This window comes from Abrus precatorius, unplaced genomic scaffold (assembly GCF_003935025.1).
Source record: "Abrus precatorius isolate BTA unplaced genomic scaffold, Abrus_2018 Scaffold9, whole genome shotgun sequence".
Classification (NCBI taxonomy): Eukaryota; Viridiplantae; Streptophyta; class Magnoliopsida; order Fabales; family Fabaceae; genus Abrus; species Abrus precatorius.
Genome location: NW_020874439.1, coordinates 4029758 through 4054807, shown reverse-complemented (window position 1 = coordinate 4054807; position 25050 = coordinate 4029758). Strand labels below are relative to the sequence as shown.

The window sequence follows — 25050 nt, the reverse complement described above, 5'->3', positions numbered from 1 at the left end:
CGCTGTAACAAACTAGCCATTAGAAACAATGGGCGTGGGGAAACAAATGCTTTGTATATTTTGATGGTGAACACATTTATAATGGCTTACTCAGAATTTACAAAGGTAAATGCAAGAGGGGTATCAAGGGCTGGCTTATTTGATACTCTTCTTCAATTGTTTCAAGATTATATGTATACTTCTTTGAAATAGTTCTAACATGTGCTGGTTATTGGCTTTGTCAATATGAATACTTATCCATTGTGTGCTACTGATACCCCTGCACTATTGTGCCTTTTTCCTCAATTCCAGCTGATCATCCTGTTTTTTGTGATAATAGGGAAATGTTCATTATGCCACTGTCATGATGGAATGAAGAGGTAAATGCCATAACCAATGAGGGGCCACTTAAGTTTCAATTTGTTTCTACAGTGTGCGTTTCAGAAAGTATGATGTGGCACGTGATGTTAATAACCATTCCAGAGTTTGCACAAAAAGTTGAGATGCTAATGGCCCTTAAAGGGATAGGGGAAAAAAATGATATGAGGGAAACATATATTTTAGTTTAAATTGTAAAAAGAAATATTTAAATAATTATATATATGTAAATTAATATAAATATAAAGTAAAACTTGTCTATGGGCAATGCCACTTGGGCCTATCCAAGGTACCCCCAAACTAGCCACTTGAGAACTTTCTTTCAGTTGTGACAGCAATTTACTAATTTGTTAACAAAAAATATATATAAAGCAGTGTGCAAAATTTGCAGTGGGAACAATTAAATAACTTATTGGCTTAACATAATTTCAGCAAAGGCTGCATTATCAACTATTCTCGCCTGTTTTTGGAGGCATGAGGTGCAAAGATAATGGACCAAAGCATTTTTTTCCTTATCGTTACTGAGACTTAAGAGGTAAGGCTCTCACAATCCCTTATTTATTTATTTATTTGCATTCATAAGACTTTAACTGAGACAGTATTTAAGGAAACTTAAACTCCTTGTTAGTCAAACTAACAAATATCATTATACTTTGCATTTTATATCATGTATTACTCCATGTGATTCTTGAATCGTTACTTATTATTTGTCTATTTGCCACGTTCCTATCCTTTGAAATTAACAATAACAAATTGACAAAATTAAACAAGTTAAATAATCCTTAAGCACACCTGATGTATGGCAATGGTTGTTAGGTCACACTACTCAGACGTGTATTAAAATATAGTTAGTTGAAAATAATGAAATTTTAAAGTTTAAATATATTTTTTATTTTTAAAATATATTGCATTCTGATTTTAGTTTTTATAATTTTTTATCATAATAGTTCTTACATTTTAGATGTGACTCCATGAACAAGTGATATGTGATAAAAAAATTGATGTCGACTAGGAAAAAAAACACAATAATTTTGAAAAATATAGATACTAAAATGACAAAAAAAATTGTAGGAACTAACAATACAGTGTATTTTAAACAACTGAAAATATATTTAACTCTAATATAATACACATGGAGTAATGTGACGTGTTAGACCTTATATATTTAAGAATCTAATTGAGAATTCATGCATAACTTTTAAGACTGTTTCATATCCATTTATCTATCCTTTCATTTATATTTATATAAAATTTGAAGGGTAAGTTAGTAGTGTTGTGTAGCTGTTCAATCAATACACCTTTGCCATAATAACGTTTTCGATTACGTGACGCATTTTGGTTTTATTCCTTTGCTCTTTTCCTTTACAACTTCCTCAAATAAAATACTTAGTTCTTCATAAAGACTCATAAATGAGCACCGATCATAAACATCAACTACTCATATTTTCCTTTTTTTTTATCCCCATCTTTTGGATTTTTATGTTTGGATAAAATCAATTGCAACCTACTGTCTGCGATAGATAGTCTCAACCACTCCATCATTGAATAAAAAATGTTTTGTGAAAATTTCATCACTCTAAATTCATATTATTTGATAATGAAATACAAATTTTACTTGATCTGTTGAGTTGTTAATTGAATTGTAGTATTAAATTATTTTTAAAAAAAAAATTCAACTATTTGTATAGTGCATGACTGTATTTCTAATTATTGAGATCCATATCCTTTTTAATTATGGCAAGAACTGGATATTCAGTTTTATTTTTTCTTAAGTGAAAATAGACTTATTTAAGCAAAAATATAAAAAATGACAAATTTTTTTAAACAAAATTAGTTTAAGCGAATTTGTTTTAGCTTAAACTAATTTTATTTCTTCCTTCTTATTCTTCTCCTTCTCATATTTAACATTTTCTTTTCAATTTCCATATTTAACTCTTTTCAACATTCATATTCAATTCTTTTTAACTTCCATATTCAACTTTATTTCTTCTTTCATACTCAACTTCTCTCTTCCTCTCCCAATTCTCTCTTCCTTCTACTAACTTTTCTTTCTCTTGTCACTCTCACCCCACTCCATACATATTTCTCTTTCTTTCCTTCATACTCAACTCTCCAACCTTCTCTCCCTCCACTACCACCACCCTTATACCACTCGCTTTTCTTATCTTCATTTATCCTCAGTCCTTTCTTTCTTCACACCCGCCATCATATCTTCAAATACACAAAATTTATTTAAGACAAAATAATTCGCTTAAATAAATCTGTAATATTCGCTTAAATAAAAAAAATTATTTAAGTTAATTTTTTTTTAATTATCATTTTTTTGCATTTTCACTTAAGCAAGTCTATTTTTGTTTAAACAAAAATGAAACTGGATGTCATATCTCTGTCATAACTGGAAGGGAGCTGAATCTTAGTTATTAACGTACTTCTTAGTTATGACATGGTACCTATTTTTTTTCTTCTCCTTTTTTTACTACAATAATATAATTTTAAAAATTGTTTATCAAAATAATAATAATTTATAACTAATAATAAATATTGGTTATTTAAATTAATAGTGTATCAGAGTAAAAATAAAAGTGAAAATACACTAACATTAACATGTGATGCATATCACACTCAAGTGGTACTAGTTTTAAAAAAATGATTGAAAAATAAAAAATGGTTTCAAGAGTTGTTGAACATGATAGTCGATAATATTCAAAATGTGATAAGTAATAAAAATGATGTTGTATGTCCATGATCGATGAGTGCCACCTTTGGAAATTGTTGCACACAAGTGTATCACGTGTCACGCATATGCTGTTCTGCCACTACCACCACGTGTCATATATTAGATTCTCACATATATTCTAATACGTTGCACCTTTTGTTATTTTTAATTCATACATTTAATACACAGATAAATTAACTTATTTTTATAATATTTTTAAACTATAATTTTTGTCTCTGAGTTGGCCAATGTTAGTGTGGCCTGTAGCCTGTAATTTACATTGGCTTAACTAGCTTGCCCTTTTACGCATTGGAGAAACATTGCCTCAATTTCTTGGTCTTCCCTCACCCACCTCAATTCTACCCTACGCGTTATATTCACTTTGACTATTCTAATTCATAAGTTATATCAACAACATGAGTCATACTATTCAACTCAGTTAAAAATTAAAATTTTATAAATATAATTAATCAAAATATCTTATTTAATAAGGTTTTTTGAGTTTTCATTATCTCTTCTTTTAAAAGTCATGCAATCTATTTTTTATTAATCCTTTCAAATATCTTTTTTTTACGTGACTAATTTATCTTAAATAATTTTTAATTATTTTTTTTACTGTACATGCTATTTTAATAATATCTCGTATATTATTATTTTATATTTTATTCTTTTTCGTGTATCTATTTGATTCTTTAACATTCTCATTTATATTATTTTTACCTTTTTTTTAAGATTCAATATTTACAATCATATAAAATAGCTAGTTGTATTGCGTTCTAATAAAACTGTCATTTTTTTATAAATATTTTACAATTATAAATAATTTCTAATGCTTTTTTCTATTTTAACCATTCAACTTGTATTCAATAAGTAACATCTTCATTAGTTTCTTCATTATTTTGCATGATTGATCCTAAGTACTTAAAACTGAAAACTTGTGATATAATATCATATCTAATTTTAACTTTCAAAGCATGATCTTTATCTTATTTTTTTGTTAAACCTATGCATATACTTTGTCTTATTTCTACTCAAGCAAAAATTATTAGATTCTAAAGTCTTCATCTATAACTCATGTTTAATGTTAATCTCTTCTTTTGAATCCTTAACTAATATTATATCATTTATAGAGAACATGCACTCAGAGATAATCTTTAATATGTCATTTGAAAGCACATATATGACTAGATTAAAAAAGTAAGGGCTTAAAGTGGAACTTTGATGTAAGCCTATTTTAATTGGAAAGTCCTTAAATACGCCTCTAAAAGTTCTCACACTTGTAGTTATCTACTCATACTTATCTTGTATAATCCAAATATTAGCCTAAATATATGCTAAACTAACATTGATCCCTTTCTTTTCTAAAGCCTTTCATAGCATTTTTCTTAGTACCCAATCATATGTCTTTTCTAAGTCAATAAAAATCATATATGTAAGTCATTTTCTTTGTAGTGATATTTTTCTATCATCTTTCATAAAAGATATATATCTTCTATTGTAGATCTTTATAACATAAAATTGAATTGATTTTTTGCAATCTCAATTTCCTCTCATATCCTATGTTCAAACACTATTTCTTACAACCTCACAGGGTAACTCGTAAGTTTAATCTTTCTATAGTTTATACAATTTTCAATATCACCCTTGTTCTTATATATAAAAACTAAAATGTTTCTTCCTTTATTCATTTGACATTTTATTAGATTTCAAAAATCTCATCAAAAAGCTTAGTGAATCATTTTAATTTTAATTTTTTCAAACTTTTATAAGAATATTATCGAGATCAACCACTTTACGATTCTCTATGAGATATTCAAAATTATTGCAAAAATACATTGGATGTGATAATCCTTAAGGTTCAAGTTCAAACCTTAAAATTCTTTATTATGTATTTTCTCATATTTTTTTCTTGCAGTATTTCTCTAATTGTCCCAATATGAATAATTTGCAATTTAATAATATATTGAATAATTATTAAAAGAATCTCAATTGGTTAGTTAGGATAAACCATAATAAACGGTAAATAAAATATCCTATAAACCTACAAATTGTCAAATCTTAATCTCATTACACAGTATTAAACTATTCATCTTTCTTTTTTTGTTTTTTGTTTTCCGGTAGTTTTACTTAATTTGAACAAAATTGCCTCTTATAAAAGATATCTGTGGTCTAGACAAAAACAAAATTATTATTATTCTTTAGGCTTTTGACCTGTTTTTTTCTACTGGTTGAAAAAGAAACTACCAAACTATTCAATTAAAAATAATTATATCTAGATTTCAATGCTATATCTTTCAGTGCTATTCAATTAAAAACTCGCTTACGTTCACTCAAATTCCAAGGCTTTGCTTTCCTTGTTTACAGACTTACCACCAAAATGCCTAATTTTTCCTTACCACAGAGATGTTCTAATCCACCAATGGAGCTTCTCATAAATAGCCCACAATAACAATCTTTCTTAAGATAATTAGTTTCATGGTCTCATGGAAACTGTCCTTCACAAAAGTTCAAAAGGACATATTGGAATACAAGTTACTCTACGGTAAAACTTCTATTACTGACAAGTGACAAACGTTTTGTAGGTTATCTGTCAAATTTACTGAACTGTTATCTCAACTATAAGGCATTGGTGAAGTGGACAATTGTGAGAAAACAATCTAAATAATTCAGGATATGAATTCCTGTATGTACAAAAGCCACACACATTTAATAAGGAGCAACGAACCTAAAGCAGTCATTGTAAAAGTGCAATGTGTTGCCATAGCATACATTATTCATCCCACAATTCAACCTTCATGATCATGCTCAGAATTATATATTTAATCTATTGGCCACAGCATCACTTCCATCTTTTCCAACCATGCTTAAACTTGCCAAATCCAAACCTGCCATGCTTCCAACGCTTGCCGAATTTCCCGTGCTTGTACTTTCCATGACCAAAATAACCTCCATGTCCATAACGATGATATCCATGTGCAAGATGGTGAGCCCCATATGCAGCAGCCATAGCAGCAGCACCTCCTGCCAACAATCCTCCCATACCAGCGCCACGCCCTATATAGGATTAAGTCAGCACTTAAGTGCACGTTGAAATTAAATCATAGTCCTACCAATTCCAGAATTATTATATAGTGTGAGAAGCCAGTTACTTTGTAATACAAAGATGCAATATTTACAAAGTTTGGCTTGAATATAACTCATGCAAGAAAGCATTAGAAGAAACCCACTACAACCTTGACCAAAATGAAATAGCTGAAAATTTAATTTTGGGTAAAGCATGGTTTTTGTTCCTTAAAAATTAGCCAATTTTGCTTTTGGTTCCTATAGAAAAAAAATATTCACATGATCCCTGTTTTCATGAAAATACATGCTTTTAGTCCTTGCCATTAGTTTTGCTCTGTTAAGTGATGATGTGACACAATTAGGTTATCTCACGTGTCAATGATTCATTTGCCACATCACCACTTAATGGAGCAAAACTAACTCAACCTAAAAACTTACATTTTTGTAAAATTAAGGATCAAATGAAAAAATGCATTTACAGGAACTAAATCACAATTGGTTAATTTTTCAGGAATTAAAAACATATTTAAATATGCAAATTTTGATAGAACCAACAGTGTGAATTGATCTATGTAGCTAGCTCAAACCAAGTGGAATAATCTTTTGTTGGTGATGGTGTTGACATGACAATAGAGAATATTGAAACGTAGTAATTCAATTTCAAACATAACCATACATATAATAATCTCCACAACAAATTAGGATTGTTAAGTGTACCTGCAGAATATGGAGGTGGAGGAGGTGGATAGCCATGTGGAGCAGGATAAGATGGTGGATGGTATCCTGAATGAGGATAACCAGGAGCTGGAGGAGGATACCCTCCTGGAGGTGGATATGCAGGTGGTGGATATTCTGAAGGGTAGTAACCAGAAGGTGGATATCCTCCATGAGGTGGATATGGTGGTGGCGGGTACGCTGCTGGCGGGTAGCCTCCTGGAGGTGGATACCCTGGTGGTGGGTATGATCCATGTGGAGGGGGATATGGAGGTGCTGATGGATAGCCTGAAAAGATACCTCTCTCACTAGAGTCATCATCATTCTTGTGTTTAGTATTGCTCATGTTGATTCAACCTATGACCAAAACAAAGACAAAGATTCTTAGTTTACAAAACTGCCATCCAAATAAAATCACATCAGTCATTAAAAGACTGCAGAATCAAATGGAATCAGCTCCATAATTGTCATAAAAGAACCAATTGAAAAATCCAATTAACTCTAGTGCCTTTTTTATTGATAAAACAGTAATTTACACATGATCAAGATAATTGATATCATGGACAAAGCAATTTTATTGCATGAGGACTGATTGGTGCCTTCTTTTTTTATATATATGTAACAAAATATATTTATTTGTATTAAGTACAGGGTTACTCAAATCAAACCCAAAATAGAAATTGTCTATAGCTATACAAAGCTGTCACGTTGATATCCAACCCTCTTCCTAAATGAGCAAAATGCATCCAAGATTATTTAAGAAGCACCATAATCAGAGAATCAAGTCTAGTGCACCCAGAGCACCAGTAAACAGCCTCAGCACATTTACCACAAACCACCTTTTATGTATTTTCAATTTACACTCACTGATTGGTACTTTTTATCTTTGCAGAAAAAAAACTATGAGAAATTCAAACTTCATTCCAAACAACACCAAGGAAAGATATTAAAAAACCAAAAATAAAAAAGAGTATCCATTTTCAACCCTTCATTTCTTCCAGTCCTTCCTATTTCTCCAAAAAGGAGATAAATACTGCCAAAATATCAAATATCCACCAAACCCTTAAGGGAAATGCAGAACAAGGTTCATCACCGTATTCAGAATCAATCAAAGTTCAGCAAAGATGCAGCAGGGGAACAATTTGATCAAACCCACGTTTCTTTTATCATGATTAAGCCAAAGTGTAAGGGAGAATCCGAGAAAAAATAAATAAAAACAAAGACCATTACTGGTGCAATCCAAAAATCAAGGACAACCAAGTTCATCCTGATAACAAAGATATTGAAATTTACCAAAGAAAGAAAGAAAGAAAGAATCATAACATGTCTGTCAAACCAAACTGAAATCAGAACACATTGCCACACACAAAAAATAAAATAAAAATTTGATTCATACTTACTCAAATGGAAAATTGTAAATGATTTCTCTAAAATCTTCCAAATGTGATGAAAACAATTATTTGTTAACAAAAGTAAATAAAGAAATTGAAACTTTACCTATTTTTATACTTTATCGTTTCTTTGACGCGGTTGCTTTTTATTGACGACTACTATGAGCTCCACGTAATAACATGGAATATCATTTTTATTTTTGTACTAACGTAACGTTAAATATTCTTTTCCTTTTCTTTCCTGTGGACACTTAGATATTGTATTTTATTATTATGATTACTAAAATAACAGAAAATGACCTAAAAATAAAATAAAAACAGTGTTGGAGACACATCAATAGAGAGTAACGAACCCTAATTGTTAAAGGTTGTAGATTTCCCCTGTCGTTTTGGATAATCTTCGGCGTGCAATTTCATTAAATTTTAGGATATTTCAGGTAAGTTTCCATAATTTAAAATTTTAAAATTATTTGCTCCAAAGAATAATCAAAAATGGATAAATGGCGCTAAAAAGTGCGGGGACAACAAACTGTACGACTCATCTTTTTAATTTTTTAAATAAAAAAATTAATCAATGTGCTATCGACAATAATTACAGAATGAAAACTAAAAATATTTTTTTAAAATTAGTTATTATATACTTCTATAATAATTTTTAAAGTATTTTAATGTAATTTTTTGATAAAAAATTAATATATTATTTTCTTAATTAATGTCGCTTAACAAAATATAAAAGATCTATAAAAAAATTGCTCTTGAAGCCTTTTTCATTTAAATATTATATTTTTAAAAATAAATTGCTAAAATATATTTTTTTAAATTAATTCTTGGTTATTCTTTCCACGTGTTATAAATTTTGTCGATACAATTGATGAAACTTTAATTTTTTATTTTTACAAATAAAATTTTACCACTAATATATGAAATTTACAGGGAGAAGTTCAGACTTTATTTGCCATGCGTTAAAATTTTACGAGTTTCGCATTTTTTTTTATCAAAATTTGTTTTTAAAATAAAAAAAGGGGTTAACTATAATAACAAAATTCCGACACGTGACAAAAACTATTCCAGATAAAAAATTTAGTTTTAAAAAATTTATATTTTTTAGTAATTTGTTTTTTAGAAAATAATATTTAAATAAAAAGCCAAAATATTCAATTTTCTTTTTCTCTGGGCACCCTTCAAATCGCGTGATGACGATGCATGATATAATCACCGTCCACCCACTAAAGGGCCACATAATTCCTGTCCAGATTTGTCGACAAGAAATGTTTGTAAATTGTTTTCATCAACTAATGTTTTTAAAATTGAATGGGTTGTAAAATCGGAGATGAAATTAGTTTATTATTTAATAATTTGTTCATGATCGAACTATTAATAATTAAATATATTATATTTTATTTTTTTATGATGTATTGAATAATAAATTACCGTGCTGATATAAAATTGGACCAAACTTAAATAATTAATATGATATAATAAATTAATAAATTTCTCTAATTTAATCATCAAACTTCTAATAAAATCCTTATAGTTTATATTCTCTCTCTCTCTCTCTCTCTCTCTCTCTCTATATATATATATATATATATATACACTAAAACTAATATCAATTTAAATTTTTCAGTGTATCTTTAAACTTGAATCTGGTACTTGCAATTGTTGGTTAATTTCATGTCACGAACAATCAAATTAATTTCAACTTACATCCTTTGTATATTTAAATATTTACTCTACGAAGATATATTAAAAAAATATTCTAAAATACATTAAAGATATTCCAGAATGGAAGATAACTGCAATATCTTGATAATGGTCACAGTAAGTTCATAACACAGCCATTACTGAAGAAAACTTTGCAATATCAGGTTCTATTCCAATATCATTAGGCTTCAATTCCAGAAATATTCCCTGTATATGTAGCAAATTGTTACTATGGAAAATAAATATTTTGAACAGTGCTAAAGATCTGCAGCACCAGATTACAATGCCCTAAACCTGTTACGTGCAACATGACACAGGAGATTACACATCACACTATCACAGTTCTTCTCAGTTCTCAGTCCTAGTTACAAAATCCACCATGAAAATATCAAGTCACAAAAGAGAAAATATCGCTAACCATTCCAAAGCATGTATGATTTTTAGCTGCAGTTGAACCTACGAAAAGCAGACACATCAGATACAGTGTCCTGTTAAGATTTGAAGTACCATGTGGCGTGCAATGTGTCTGACAAGAGTCATCCATTCCATTTATGTCTGACATGAATCAGGTTCCTCTTGTGCTTCTCAGTTGAAGAGTAACCGTTGGTAAAACTTGTCAAGCTTGACAAATCATTTCTGCTTCTGGTACAACCTTCGATAGATTTTTGCCCCTTCAAGTTCTGCATGAATCTCTCTCTCAGTCCTTATCCCCATGGGGTTGCTTAACAACCATCCCTCATTGTCACACAACATATCCAGGTTCAAAGCATCAGTGTGTTTGAGTGAGTCAACTTCATCAAACTGATTTCTCATGTCAAGTGCCACGTCAAGCACATCAGACTGTACAAACACCTGACATCAAACAAACCACAAAGATGAAGTTCATCAGCCAAGAACTCAACTCCCTTCAGAAGATCCCCAGCCCAAAAGCAAATGACTCTTCTCATATGAATTAATAACAAATTAAAATAAAAAAAAAAAAAAAAACCTCAGCATTGATGTAAGTTTCCTAAAAATTACAATATAAAAAACACCAAATATGAAACTTGCATCCTCTGTAGTATAGAGAGAGAAAAAATGGGTGCTAAATTTCAGCATATCTTTTACTATATGATAGTTTTAGCTAACAAAATTAATTGCACAATCTTTATTGTAACGATTATCTCCTATCTAGAAACAATATAGAAACACAAGAAGGGAGGAAAAGGGTGGTGGAGAGGTCAGGCAAAAATTAGGGAAGCAAGAAACTTATTGATGTTCACTAAAATACTCAATGACTGAAGAGACCAAGACAATGGAATGGGAAGCTTTGGTATGAAACCCTAGAGTAGATCCTACAGCATCATCTAACTAGGGCTTGCCATTAGGTGTGAGGTTTTGCACACCTTGTATTCAAATCCCATAAGGATTTGTGATTTGATTTTTTGCTCTACTTCAGAGTCTTTTATTCCCCCATCACCTCCCAATATCTCATACGTAACCACAGAAAAAAAAATTGGAAATTTAAAGGGAAAGTATTAACGATAAGTCTCTCTCTCAAATACCGAGACTCATATAACTTCACATGATAGTCACAATGGCACATATATTACTGCACATCATAGACATCACCCTGACACTTGTGACACATTCTGGTGTATGCATTTAAGAAGCCCTGGATGTTTCCCAATGCCTTGATACTTGAATTAAAATAGATAGTTGGAAGAGATTAATTCAGTATTAGTTTGGTCTCTATTATCTGCTATGAATATTTAAACCATTGATGATTAATACGATTGCTTTGAATTTACTCTTGACTTATTATTAGGTACTGCCTTTGTAAATTTGATGATGTGCATCTGCTATATGAAGTAACAGGTCCATACCCACATACAGCTGGATCCAAACAACCCAACCTTACTAGCTGAGATCCAGTGTTAGAAAATGAATAATGAAATGGATACAAAAGCCATAATTCTCTAACAAATGACATCTTTGGATAGAAAGTTATGCAATATAATTTTGCCCATTCTCTATGTCAAAGTAATAGTTTAACTCATCTCTGGCAAGCAGGGAAGGAAAGGACAATATTGGGGTTGCCATGTTGGATAGCAAGCTAATGCAGCGGTCAAAGTCCAAAGACCAGTCACACTTCCCATCATCAGTGAGAAAAAAAATACTGCAAGCATTGTAGCAGTTTGGTTTTGAGCATACTATTTAACTCATCAATCCCCAACCTCATTTTGTTTTCACTCAATGCTATTTTGTTTGCAAATTGTGTACAGGATACTGAGGGTAGATTTGCATTGACATAACAAATATGAATGGAGTGAAAGATCTTTCAATTGTATGTTACCACTTACCATAGATGTAGAAAATATTATTCGTTGCATTATTACCTCATTAATGATAAAGCAGTAGCACAATGGAAAAACTCAAGCATATTGTTGATTGACATCAAACTGGAAGAGTCAAGTAGTATAGTCATAAGTCAACATCAAGTAATCACTTATGTTTATCTTTCTCAAATTCTCCATCATTATTAGAAATGCTCATAGCATTGCACTATCTTCAATTTTAATTTATTTTTTTGGAAGAGAAAAAGGGAGGAGAGATAGGATATGAAGAATGCTCTTATACAATCAATACCAAAATGTTCTCATTCAAATAAATTCAAATAAGATGGTATAAGAAGGAAATCTCACAGGAGAATATTTACCAAAATACTAGATGAACGTACTATGATATTTACAATAAATTAAAAACATATAAGTGCACATTGAAATTATACCTGTCCACCGGGCATTAGATTATCTACTATGGCACCAACCAAAGGCTTCTGCAGAACTCTTCTTTTATGATGTCTTTTTTTGAAATGTGGATCTGGACACTGCATGTGCAACATTAAATCATTTAACCAGAAATGAAAGGCAGAGGGGGGAGGGGCTCAATTGCCCCTGAAAGCACTCCCCCCTCCCTAGGCCCTAGGGAGGATTCCTTAGTCACTCAATGTGGCCTACCAACCTTTTACTAAATATAGATGACAGCCTCTTGAAGATAGATACAACAGTATATGTCTTAGAATTTTTAGTATAAGGAGATAAACTCACCAAAATTGAAACTAAGACCAAGGGCCCGGGATACGATTCTACCAACTGCTTGAAAGAAATTGTGGCATTTGCAAACAAGAAATGTCTGCATTTTAGTGTAAGAACAGTAACTATTCCAGCATTGACAAAAATAAGCATGTGTATATTTTACTTCATCATCTAAATATAGTTTAGGATAGTACATGTTATCAAGAGCTAGATCTTTTACCCATAACTCAGCACGCTTGACTATCTGCACAAGGAGGTATTACATTATCATAGAAGATATCCCCTATATTTGAAGCACAAAGCACCACAACAGATAAGAGATCAAAACAAATTGAAAGGACTCAATTATCAAGGGCACTTGAAACCGAAATTGACAGAAAGAAGAAGGGTTCCATACCCTTTGCCGTATTTCCAATCCCAAAAAATTTCTCTCTTTGTGACTTCTTTTAGCGAGCCACATAAGGAACCTGCCACTGCCTGACATTGTTTACAACAACAAATATGCTGGAACAAGTAAGTGTACTTATAAGTTTCTCAAATAGTGAAATGATTGACTGATCCTAGTCCCAGAGCTACTTCTTAACAGCATTTTGATATCATTGTCAATAGGAAAAAAATTAATGAAATTAATTGGTGTACCATTGTTAGTAATATCTATGCAAGAAACAAATTTCATCATTGTCAACTTCCACATACATGATCCGCATTGGTCCATAACAGACATGCTAGCAGTTAACAATCAAGTACAATAGAAAAGCATACAGCAAATTTATCATTGAAATTCAGGTTACCACATCCGATATCCACCATGAGTGGCAATGTCGGGTCTGCAAAGACTTGGTTCCACTCTGGTACTTGTGCAGGAACCTACCAAGAAAAAGAATCACATTAATGGAAAAATCAGAAGACTCCTCCAATGCAAGGAAAGATGATTCATTGAACCAATATCCCAACCCCATGCCCCAGAAGACATTTATGTCTTGTTTCTGCATCTAGTTCCCCATATGACCATATCAATAATTCATACATTCAATTCGTGTCGATGTAAACACTCATTTCCAATTTAATTTAGTTCCTACACCTCACTCTATAAGCGAACAAGCATTAAAATTATTAAATTGGAAATAAATGTGATGCATAGCGACCAAAATTACATTATTTACATTACATTACATAGAATATATGATGAAAATTAAGCTAATAAAACGAATATGAACATAGGCTAAAATAATGGAATGGAGAAATTGAATATATAAAGGAACATACGGAGAAAGAAGAGCTGAGGGGATTAACATGTTGCCTGATCCTGACGTGACCCAGATCCTGAAATTGGATATAAAATATCATAATATATATTTTATATTTATATTTATGCGGTGACTGGTGAGGAAAAAAGAAAAACAAGTTACCAAGTTGTAAGAGAGATTGAGGTCGGCATATTCTAATGTCACCAGCTGTGAGCTACGGAGATGGGGTTGTTGGTGGTCGTCGTGTACTGTGAGTTGAGGAGAAGATGACACGTGGCAGTTGGAAGAGAAAGAGAGGGAAGGCGAGGGTAATGGAATGGCGAGAAATGGTGACAGTCGCAAGAAACGGGAACAGGGCATTGCCATTTATCGTTATCGTTGCTCTCTCAACTTCCTTCTCCTCTTCCTCCCTAAATCTTCTCTCGCTTAATTTTTATTTCAATAATTATTTTAATTTAAATATATTGTTTATATCCTAATTAAAATAAAAATTATATTAACATTGATAAAATACAAAATTTTAACCTCACATGTATCCAAGAGAAAAATGATAACAATACACTTTAACACACTTTTTATCATAGGTTAAAATTTATTAAAAATTAAAAAAATACAAAAGAGAAAGAGTGAAATTCACATAAATTATAGCTTTTAACAAATTTTAATACAAAATATATGTAGCTAGCATTGCTTATTATTGAAAAGTATTTTGTAATTCAAAAATGCTATTTTAATGTCCCAACAAAATGTCTATATGAATCATTATATAGACTAAAATATGCACAAATATTAAAATAAATGTTGGTATATTATAATGTAGTCCAATTTTTTCTTTTTTCCTCATTTCTAGTACTTTTTTTACTCTCATCCATAGAACTCTCTATTTTCTTCCATATTATATCAATATTCATTAGTGGCACCATTAAGTTCATAAACTTTGTGTAACTCATTCTTGCTCACAATATTATCATAATCATAAGTTGCCTCATAATCACTCACTCATAGCAATTTCATTCTAAAATTGTGTATAAGTTCCTTTTCTTAGTGAGTGATTGTATTTTAATATCTCTAAATTTTTATTTTTCTTTTTTTTTTGTAAATGGTCCATTTTGTTTGGATTTTCATCTTGCTATTTATTTCTCCACCTTCTATTCGTTGCTAGGGTTTGTTGATAAAATTGTGTTAGTGTTGGTTCTAAATGTGCTAAAATTGCAATAGATAAAAAAGTAAAAAACTATTAAAACTAGTAGGTTTTGACTAACATAAGTAACCATATAGATGGAATGGCTCATTTGTAATCTAATGTGCACACAGTTCCGACAGTGAGTATGTGTGTGAGAAAGCACATCTTGAGTAAATGGACAATTGAACCACAATATTATTAATCATATCATTTACCTAAGATGTACAAAATTTATCTTACACATGTATATTGATGAAGATGAATATAATACTAAAGAAAATAGTGTTCAATAAAATAAAAATAATAATTGCCTATTAGTATTTTGAGACTTTTTGGACAAGTAAATGACATAAACATATATGATAGCATGCAAGTTGGTCTAATGATAAATTAGATTATGTTTCCTTTTGTTTTTGAACGAGTAAGATAAGTATAAATCATCTTGAAATGTATCAAGTTGTTACATATTTCCAATCTAATAATCAATTATGTGTGTATATGTAGAATGCTACCTACATACATACATAAATTTTTTATTCACCATGCACACAGTGTTTTTTGCTCAAGATATGTTATTTGAAGATTATCCCATCATTTGCCAAGGGAAACAAATAGGCCAAGAGCAGAAGTATACTTTAATAAAAGGATTTTGAATAATAAGATAAAAGATATATAATTAGCTTATTGAAGATAATTTATTTGAAAACACGATATTAATTGCAATTATATAAGATAAGTTGTTGTGAACTGTGAAAAAAGAAAATTTTGAATTAATCATTATAAACTTGTCAATTGTGCAATCATATATACCATTTTTTTATATAAATATAATGTATGGAATATTGATAAACTTTTATTTTAAAAGTTTTTGGAGGAATTGATAATGAAGCTTCTAATCCCATAGTGTTTTGAAGCTAATTCTCATAAATAAAAATATGACAAGGTTAAAGTAATTATAGTATAAATAAAAATTAACGGTATCATGCTAATGTTTGATGGCTTTTTTTAAGGTGAAAACGTTAATAAATATTATAATATGTTAATGATACTGCAACTCTCTTATTATTTTTTTTCCATCCTATAATTCTTGTTAAGCTAATTTTTTTGGCTTATAACTCTTATTTGGGACCAATATCAACAAATTAAAAAAGTGATATTATTAATAAAATAATTAATTTTTTTAAAATTAACGTTATTGGTAATTGAATATCGTATGTTGCTAATTATCTTTGAAGACACTTGTAATTACGGGTGAATCATTTAAGTATTTTAAGTTATTACTAAATATTATTATTTCAAAATTTACATATTAAAATATTTATTTCATTTAAATTATATATATATATATATATATTAAATTACATTATTCATTTGATAATATTCTATTTTATTAAAATAATTTCATGTTATATAATATTCTTTCATGTTTTTTATTTTTAAAATTTATTTATATTTTATTAAAATTTATTTACATGGACTTTTTTTGTATTTTAAATTTTTTAATTTTTTTATAATTTTATAATCATTTTTATACTTTTCAGAAAGAAAAAAAAGACTACAAAGAAGGAAAACATTTGCAATATAATAATGTTTTTCAATAAAATTTTATTATTAATAAGAGTTTAAACATTTTTCATTAAGAAAAGGGGAGAATATATTGAGTGAGAGAAGCATGAGCATGAGGGGTTGAGAGAGACAGAGAGAGAGAAGAAGAAGATGGCGGTTAGGCAAAGAACGGTATCTGCACTTCCAAACCTTATTCGAAGTCTCCGGAAGGAACCTTTGAAGTCCCACAGCCATCCCAATGCCTTACCCTCTCTTCGACGCGCTTTCTCTTTGTACGATCAGATCAACCTCATCGATCAAGTCCCCCAAGACCAGCTTCGATTTCAAGGGTACTAACCTTTTTTCTTCATTAGAAAAATGGGGTCTCTTAAATTTTATTTCTTTTTTCCATTTAATTGCTAGGATTCAAGGTGGGGATGTTTGGTTCAGTATATTTTTGAGAAATAATTGCTTATTTCTTCTAGCTTTTTGAGAGGACTTTTTAATAACAAGTGATTATTTTAGTATATTTTAGCTGAATTAAACATGATTTGGACAGTTGAATGTGAAAATGTGCCATTTTTTTTGTTCTGTAATTGTATTGTAAGTAACATCATGTTACCGCAATTTATTTTTTCTATTTTTCTAGGTATAATGATACAGGGTTTACTGTAAACGGGGTTGAATATGAAGGAAGCTTGCTTTGTGTTGGAAATTTGCTCATGTCTTGGAAACCTCAGAAGTTTTCAGAGATAACAACTGATAGGTTTGTTTGTTCTATGATCCTTGTTTGTCCTTCATATCCCTGTTCAGTCTTGGTTTTCCTTTCTAAGAAGTTTGCATTGTCTTGTTCCTTTAGTCTATTACTTCTCAAGTTCCTATCATGAATGAATAATTGAATACCTTAGTAATGCAAGTTCAATGTCTCAGTAAAATGAAATTTACTTTTGAATCTCGAAGAAAAATAGAAAAAAGTTTAACTTACATTAACCCATAATAATATTTCTGAATATTTATGTGCATTCCTAGCATTATCTATCAACAGAAAATGTAGAAACAACAGTGAATATAAACCCACAATCAACCCATCTAAGAACTTACACAACCGGCACTCTCAGTGTAACAAAGTCAATGTGGTATATTAAGCAGATAGCTAGCTGATTGAAGCCTTTGAATTTGCTTGCTACACCTTAGTGGAAAAATAATGTTAGCTTCACCGAGAACATCACTCAAAATCAAAGGAAGAACTGTGAAATACCTCTGGGTACATAGAAACCACCAATAGATATCGGCCAAAGAATAGCCACTTATGCGGAACACACTTAAATGAAGCAGAAAACAACAATCTGATCTGAACAGAACCAAGCAAACATCAATGGCAAAATTAACATGCACATAGATTAGCTTGAGATGCTATGCAACTACAGAAACCAGGAGTGTGTTAGGACTGCGGGTGAGGATATGGGCTCAAATGGGGCCAAGCCCACACTATGGAAGTTTACACTATAAGAAAGAAGTGTATAGGCAAGGAGAGTGATGTGGCAGAGAGACGTAAGTGGTTAGCCAAAGTAAGGAGGGAGTCCGTTATAGTAAGACGTGTGTGAGAGGGGTATCTTTTGGAAGTCAAGAAGTTAGTTATGGATGGAGAGCACTAGCTCTATGTAGGAGCCTAGCTCTGGGCAGTAGTATTCATTCAACTGATTTTTCTTTTATATCAAGTAATATCAGCATCATTTCCTCTATTTTCCTTGTTTGAGTTGTTTAAATTCCTTGTTGATTTTACTGGTTTGTATCAGAATGAATAAAGAACTTGGCAGCCAAGCACTTGTGTCAAAATCTATTCAACCATAATGATGTGACATGCTCTCTCATGTTCTGGCATGTGAATAACTAAGCAGTAAAATGATTGTGATTTGCACATGAACTACCTACGCATTTGATTTTCTGGTTTTTTGTTTTCTCCCATTTACTATGCTTTGGAAGATATCTCATCCACCCCCTAGTTTTACCTGCTTTTCTCTCATAAATTCCTTTCTGTAGAAATACTTGTAGAAACCGGTGTTTTCTTTTAACCTTTTGATTCCTACTGCCACTTTTAAATAGTTTTAAATACTTAAATTCCACTTTTATGGGATCAATTATCACCTCCAATACAAGGGATGTGACCATCATATGCGTGACAGTAATGAAACAGGAAGAAGTGAGAGCATTATAACATTCAAGTTCAATATCTGCTTGTATTAGGGGAGTGTGCATTAGTTTATCTTGCTTTAGTATCTTATTTGTTTTCATCTTGTTCCTTGTTGCAGCTTGTCGCTCTTCCAAATTGTGCGCCCTATTCCAGGTTGGATTTTCAGGTTTTGCCATTCTCTGTTGGTTGATTGACTCTCTGGTTTTCCCCCTTTTCTTTGTGTCCGGTTCTACTTTTCCTTTTTCTATTTCCTATTTCTGAACCTTTTCAGGGTACTTTTGTATATATTTTACTTTATAGATGCAAAATTACGGATTCATGGTTTCCTTTCTAATTCACTCTGGAAGTCTTTCTAATTCGTGGTTTCCATATACATGCACTTGGAGTTTATAAGTGTTGGGTTGGGACCTTAAAGTTGATACATCATACATATCCCACTGACAAATTTAATACAAATTAAAATATTGTTTCTCTTTTTCTTGTAAATTCATCCATTTCTCTTTTCTACTTTTCCTTCTCTCTTTTTAAAATATTGTGCCTTTTAGCTAATTACTTTGAATTAATTACAAGACATTGGCTTTTCTTATTATATAGCTAATTGGATGCTGTAATGACCTGTCAAATTGCTTTTGATCTTATATTAACTGAGACTTGGAAGAATTATTTGCCAGAGATTTTGATTCTTGGCTGTGGAAGGAACATTCAACATGTAGATCCTGAACTTAGACGGTTTATTCGATCTATTGGCATGAAGTTAGAAGCTGTTGACTCGGTATATATGATTGATTTAATTTATGAAATTTGTACTTGAGTTCATTAGTTCATCTTACATTGTTGATACTTTGTGTTTGATAAAGTAACCTAAAGTAAACTAACCTATGTCATGGGTAAAGAGAGGACGTGGGAACTACGAAACTTGTCTTGAAAATTTTGAAAGGCAAGGGACAAGAAGATAGGGGGTACCTGAGGTCCATCTTTCCTCCACAGAATTTGTTTCACCTGCATTTTTTAGGTTGCACTTCTTATTTGTAGGTGTGGGTGGGTGGATGGGTGATGGGGGAAGGCGTGGAGTTGTTTGGATAAGTATGCACCTTTCTTTTTTCTTTTTCTATTTTTTCATTTAAAGTTTTCCAGTGACTCGTTTTGTCTGTTGCCCTGTTTTGTTGGAGCATAATACATGAGGGGGAGGGTTATGTTGGATTTGTTACTTTATAGCCAAACAATGGAGTGCTGCTTATTGTTCCCTCTCTTCTGATTCAATGGCTTTATGTTTATCCCTTCTCATTCCCTTCAAAGCTTTCAATCATAGGGAAAACATTTTAAAAATAGTTTGTGGTTTATTTTAAGAAAATTGATATTTGCATAGTTCATTACCATATCAATGCTAATTAACTGTAGTATAAAATCGTTTGAGAAATATGTAGAGTTAGCGAAATCAGTTCACCCAATTAAGCCTGCTAAAAGGTGGGGCTTGGGCTTTAAATTAGGCCCAAATTAATTCTGGACATTTTTGGTTGGACACATTCAAGTTTTTCTTTGATTGGGTTTGGACATTTCTTTTTGTGAATCAGGCTTTTTTGGCTTGACCTATTAAAGCCTGAAGCCCAAACTGGGGTGGGTAGCCTGTTTTGCCACTTCTAGATATATGTTACACTATAAGAAGCAAGTTAACATGGTTTTAAGAGTTGTGTCTGCATATCTGTCTACGATTCTGTTTCATATTGTGAACTTATCCTTTTAGGTATATTCAGAGTTCTATTCTACTGGTTCCATCTACACAATTCTTTTTTTTTTTTTTTTTTTGTTCACTGTTTTTCCTTTCTTTTATCTGATCCTTTGCTGGTTCATGTTAAGATAATGCCAGACAAACTGTTCCTGAAAATTGCTTTGAAAAGATGATTTCAAACAGTGAGAAAGTTGAAGTATAAAATGGATGAAGAGAGTATTCTAGCATGATAGTACAAGTGATTAGAAAAGAGTTTTATTCGATCTACTGTTATTATAAACTATTTTACATTATCATTCAATTATATGTTGTCGTATCATTGAAAGAATTTGACATGTAAACTATTCGTCATGTGACAACAAATTGTTGGATGTCTGTAAAAAGTTTATAGGGAAACTATGGATCAAAATTAAGTCCTAGGAGCTATATATATGTTCGCAACGTAGGACTTCTAATTGGAGACAATCTTCAGGAATTTCCATTTTATTTGAATCAATTAACGTAAAGTAGTTACAGATTTGCAATTATGTTTATTGAATAAAGATTTTAATACATGTAAATAGTAGCTTAAAACTGATTTGACATAATTCTCATAAAGAAAATAATTCAAAATGGTGTAGGAAATAAACCAACCAAAAATACTAGTTTGATTGCTTCTCTTTGATATTTGAATGTTGCATGATTTATTTATTTCTTTTTTATTATCAACTTAGAGAAATGCAGCATCAACTTACAACATATTGAATGAAGAAGGTCGTATTGTGGCTGCTGCGCTACTTCCATTTGGAGTTTCTTCATGAAGCTTGAACCAATATTCTTGGTGAAGTGGCCACCAATTGCTCTAAAGATTTTCAACTCCATGCCACTAAAGATCTTAGCTCAAGTCCTTGAGACATGCTTTGATTTTTCAATTAGAAAGTTTTGACATAGCAATAGTACATTGTGAACTAAGCCCAAGTGAGTCCTTTGGCGTCTGCCGACGTTTTCGAATGTAATAAGGATAATTTAAATGTATAGACTGCACATCTTATAAATCCCAGCAAATTTGGACTCTATCTAGTTTTTGGCTGTTTGATTTTATTGCTATTTCGTGTTGTTAAAGTTGAAAAGAGAACACTGGATATTTCTTATATTTTTGGGTGTTGCTATAGAAGCCTAGGTCTTTTTTTTGGACAAAACTTAAATGAGGTGAAATATAATAGGTGCTAATTGTGATATTCTCCAACCAAAATCAGAGTTTATTTTGTAACTTTTATCTTTGTAACTTGTTGATAAAGTAAATGGGAATGTTGATATATAAATACGGTAATTAGGAATATAACATTGTGAATGCATGTGTGACTGTAATATTCAGGTCTTCGGGTCAAATGCAAGATACAATATTCATAACACCTTTTTCTGATCCAATTTTTTCTGGATGCTACAGTAAATGGCCCAGCCCTATTCTCCATTGTTGTCGACCTTTTCCGGTGACCTGTTGCTTCGACTAGAAGTACCTTTTCTTGAGTGTCACAACCCTTTTTATAAGGAACTAAAAACATTGTTTCTATGTTATATACTTATTTAAAATAAATAAATAATAGAGAATATAAGTATAAAATTCACTTCTCATTCAAAATAAAACAAAGTTTCTTACAACAAATATCCAATCGAACAATATAATATTACATTTAGTTCATAATATTCAAAATACCCAAAATTATACTATATAGCTCCTTCTACATGAGGTCTCAAAATATAAAGAAAAAGACTTTGATGCAATATTACTCGACTTCAGTTTCTGACATTTCTCCACTGGCCCCTCAGCCTGTGAAGTAGATGCAATACCTGCTACATCTACTCACGTATCACCGTACGATCATCGCAGTACACATGCACACAACGATATAGAAAGAAATGCAAGGATGAACTTACCAAACATAAAATAAAATCATATATATAGAGCAAAATATTTCTCACAACAATGACCCCATGCATTTCCAGCCCATCTAATGCACAGCGTGAAAACGGTTTCCAACTGGTTTCACAACCTAAGTAATCCAGAAGGAACTGAGCCAGTTCGAGAGCGACCCATTCCGGTATCTGGATCCAGACAGCACAACAGCTCAGCATGAACTTACCGTTACACGTCTACCCATCTAAACATGTAACTCGGCTCTATAATGATGCAAAACATATATCTCAGCATGATGCACACCGCTAAAAGTTATTTTAACAGCTCAGCTAAGGCAAGTTAAAAATATATCAGCCAAAATCTCAGCATTTTAAATCAATTAACAGCAGTTACAGCTTAGAAAATAGCTTTTATTCAATAGATCTAACAAAATCATATCAAAACATCTTGAAATAGCATATTAAACCGTTCAAAACATAGTTCATAGGTTAAAGTAAGCTCCCCTTACCTCAGAACGATGATTCACACTAGATCTATCAAATATTACTTGTTTTATAGCAAGATTCACCGAATATTTGGTTTTAGAACGGAGTTTCTCCTAAGAACACCATGAACTTCTATGAGAAAGAGAAGAAGAAGAAAAACGAACGGTAAATCTAGCTTCAAAATTAAAGAAATTTACTTCAAATCCCTCAGAATAGACGTAGAATCTCAGATCTGGCGAGAAATCTAAATTTAGGAGGGGTTAATATGAGACAAAATGGTGGTATATGGCCTTAGAACCTTTGAGAACCTTGGATATGAGTAAAGAAATGAAAATTTCGTGTGAAGCCCATTTTTTATAGAAATTTTTTGAAATTTACTGTTCACAGCCGAAATTAATGTTCATAGCTGGAAACACTGTTCACCGCCTTACTGTTCACGCTAGAAATACTGTTTATGATACTATTCACGCCAGAAACACTGTACACGCATACTGTACACGCACTGTACGCGTATGTGACGTCAGGATGATGTCAACGGTCACTGTACATATGCGATTTTACTGTTCATACACGGTTTGTACGTGGTTTGCACTGTTCATAGGCGATTTTACTGTTCATTTGACACTGTTCATATGGTACTGTTCACTTTTTTTTTAATAAATAAATTTCAAACTCCATCTAAATCTATTCCAATACCAAATAATTCTTCAATTAACATTTAACAAGTATAAAATTTTATAGATTACTTAATAATAAATCACAAGCTTGACACCGAGAATTACCATTACCATCAATCAAGCAGTGTTTGTTGGCAATTAAAATAAAATTGCCTTGTTAAAATTTAGAAAGAAAATACAAATACTAAAAAAAAAAAAATTAATCTCATAAAGATATTTATATTAAAAAAATAAATAATACAATCAGATTTTTTAGCTTTGTTAAAAGTTAATACTCCCTTAAATAAAACCACAACTCACAAAACTTTCACAAAATTTTTTTTGGAGCTTTCTAATATTTTTTTCTCACTTTTCTCTTTACGTTCACTTTTTGTTTTAATGCTTTCGTAGATACAACAAACCAAATATAGCTCCCTGTTTATACTACTTAAAGGTCGGTTATTTGCTTCAACAAACTAATTTGGATAAGCTAATTAACCACTAATATTTTTACTTAACAACTTGATTCAATATTTGTAAGCTTGCATTCTGATTATTAGTCTAAATTTGCTGCTACCTCTCGACTATTCAAAAGCTAAACTTTTTGAGAAATTTTCAGCATCTACCAAGTTTAATATTTAACTTCCTCTCTTAAACTTGGTTTCATCATTCCAAGTATATTTTTCAGCTTCAAGAATGAATTTGCTTTGACTGGATTGGTGGAAGTATCAACTACTTATCTAGTCTTAGGCGTGAAGGGTATATTAAGATATTTTACGTTGACAAAGAATAGAATCAAAATACTCCTTATAAGGGTTTAGGGAGTCCACTTCATATAAAGTTTGCTTTTCATTGTCTTTTTACCATTTGCGCACCGCTGCCCACTAGCATTGAATTCTTTTCTTCGTGGAGGAAGTGAGCGAGGTCCTAGCAACACCAATTTTCGTCCTTATCCCTAATGTTGGAAAAGCTTTGGACACTTGAAGCTCAATGTCACACCAAGGCTAGAGAGCAAAGCACTATTGTGAATATTGCGCATGGTCTTCTTGCTATAGCTACTCATGTCCCTATTCCTTTTTTATAGTACCAAGATTTCCTTCA

The 25050-nt window shown here is 31.3% G+C and overlaps 3 protein-coding genes across 6 annotated transcripts; 1 reads left to right on the top strand and 2 right to left on the bottom strand.

The window, feature by feature from the left end:
• Positions 1–5512: 5512 nt before the first annotated feature.
• Positions 5513–8414, bottom strand: LOC113850351 (annexin A7-like). Of its 3 annotated transcripts, none has more exons than XM_027480862.1 (3): positions 8251–8371; positions 6854–7207; positions 5513–6127 (listed from the first exon to the last, which is right to left on the bottom strand). In XM_027480862.1, exons 2-3 carry the CDS (start codon positions 7194–7196, stop codon positions 5913–5915), a joined length of 558 nt encoding a protein of 185 aa, XP_027336663.1. In that variant the 5' UTR covers positions 7197–7207; positions 8251–8371; the 3' UTR covers positions 5513–5912. The 3 variants fall into 3 exon arrangements, with proteins under 3 accessions (XP_027336663.1, XP_027336665.1, XP_027336664.1); XM_027480864.1 differs by lacking the exon at positions 8251–8371 and adding an exon at positions 7944–8132 and having other exon boundaries at positions 5568–6127; XM_027480863.1 differs by having other exon boundaries at positions 5569–6127; positions 8348–8414.
• Positions 8415–10085: 1671 nt separating this feature from the next.
• LOC113848919 (tRNA (guanine-N(7)-)-methyltransferase) lies at positions 10086–14712 on the bottom strand. Of its 2 annotated transcripts, XM_027478340.1 has the most exons (8): positions 14432–14712; positions 14289–14345; positions 13814–13889; positions 13420–13499; positions 13217–13266; positions 13035–13119; positions 12716–12814; positions 10086–10797 (listed from the first exon to the last, which is right to left on the bottom strand). In XM_027478340.1, the coding sequence occupies exons 1-8, from the start codon at positions 14633–14635 to the stop codon at positions 10576–10578; spliced, it is 873 nt and encodes a 290-aa protein (XP_027334141.1). In that variant the 5' UTR covers positions 14636–14712; the 3' UTR covers positions 10086–10575. The 2 variants fall into 2 exon arrangements, with proteins under 2 accessions (XP_027334141.1, XP_027334142.1); XM_027478341.1 differs by lacking the exon at positions 13420–13499 and having other exon boundaries at positions 10459–10797; positions 14432–14592.
• A 2393-nt stretch (positions 14713–17105) lies between these two features.
• On the top strand, positions 17106–21971 carry LOC113848921 (NADH dehydrogenase [ubiquinone] 1 alpha subcomplex assembly factor 3). The gene is made up of 5 exons (XM_027478342.1): positions 17106–17347; positions 17647–17763; positions 19307–19341; positions 19860–19960; positions 21628–21971. Exons 1-5 carry the CDS (start codon positions 17169–17171, stop codon positions 21712–21714), a joined length of 519 nt encoding a protein of 172 aa, XP_027334143.1. The 5' UTR covers positions 17106–17168; the 3' UTR covers positions 21715–21971.
• The last annotated feature ends 3079 nt before the right edge of the window (positions 21972–25050 follow it).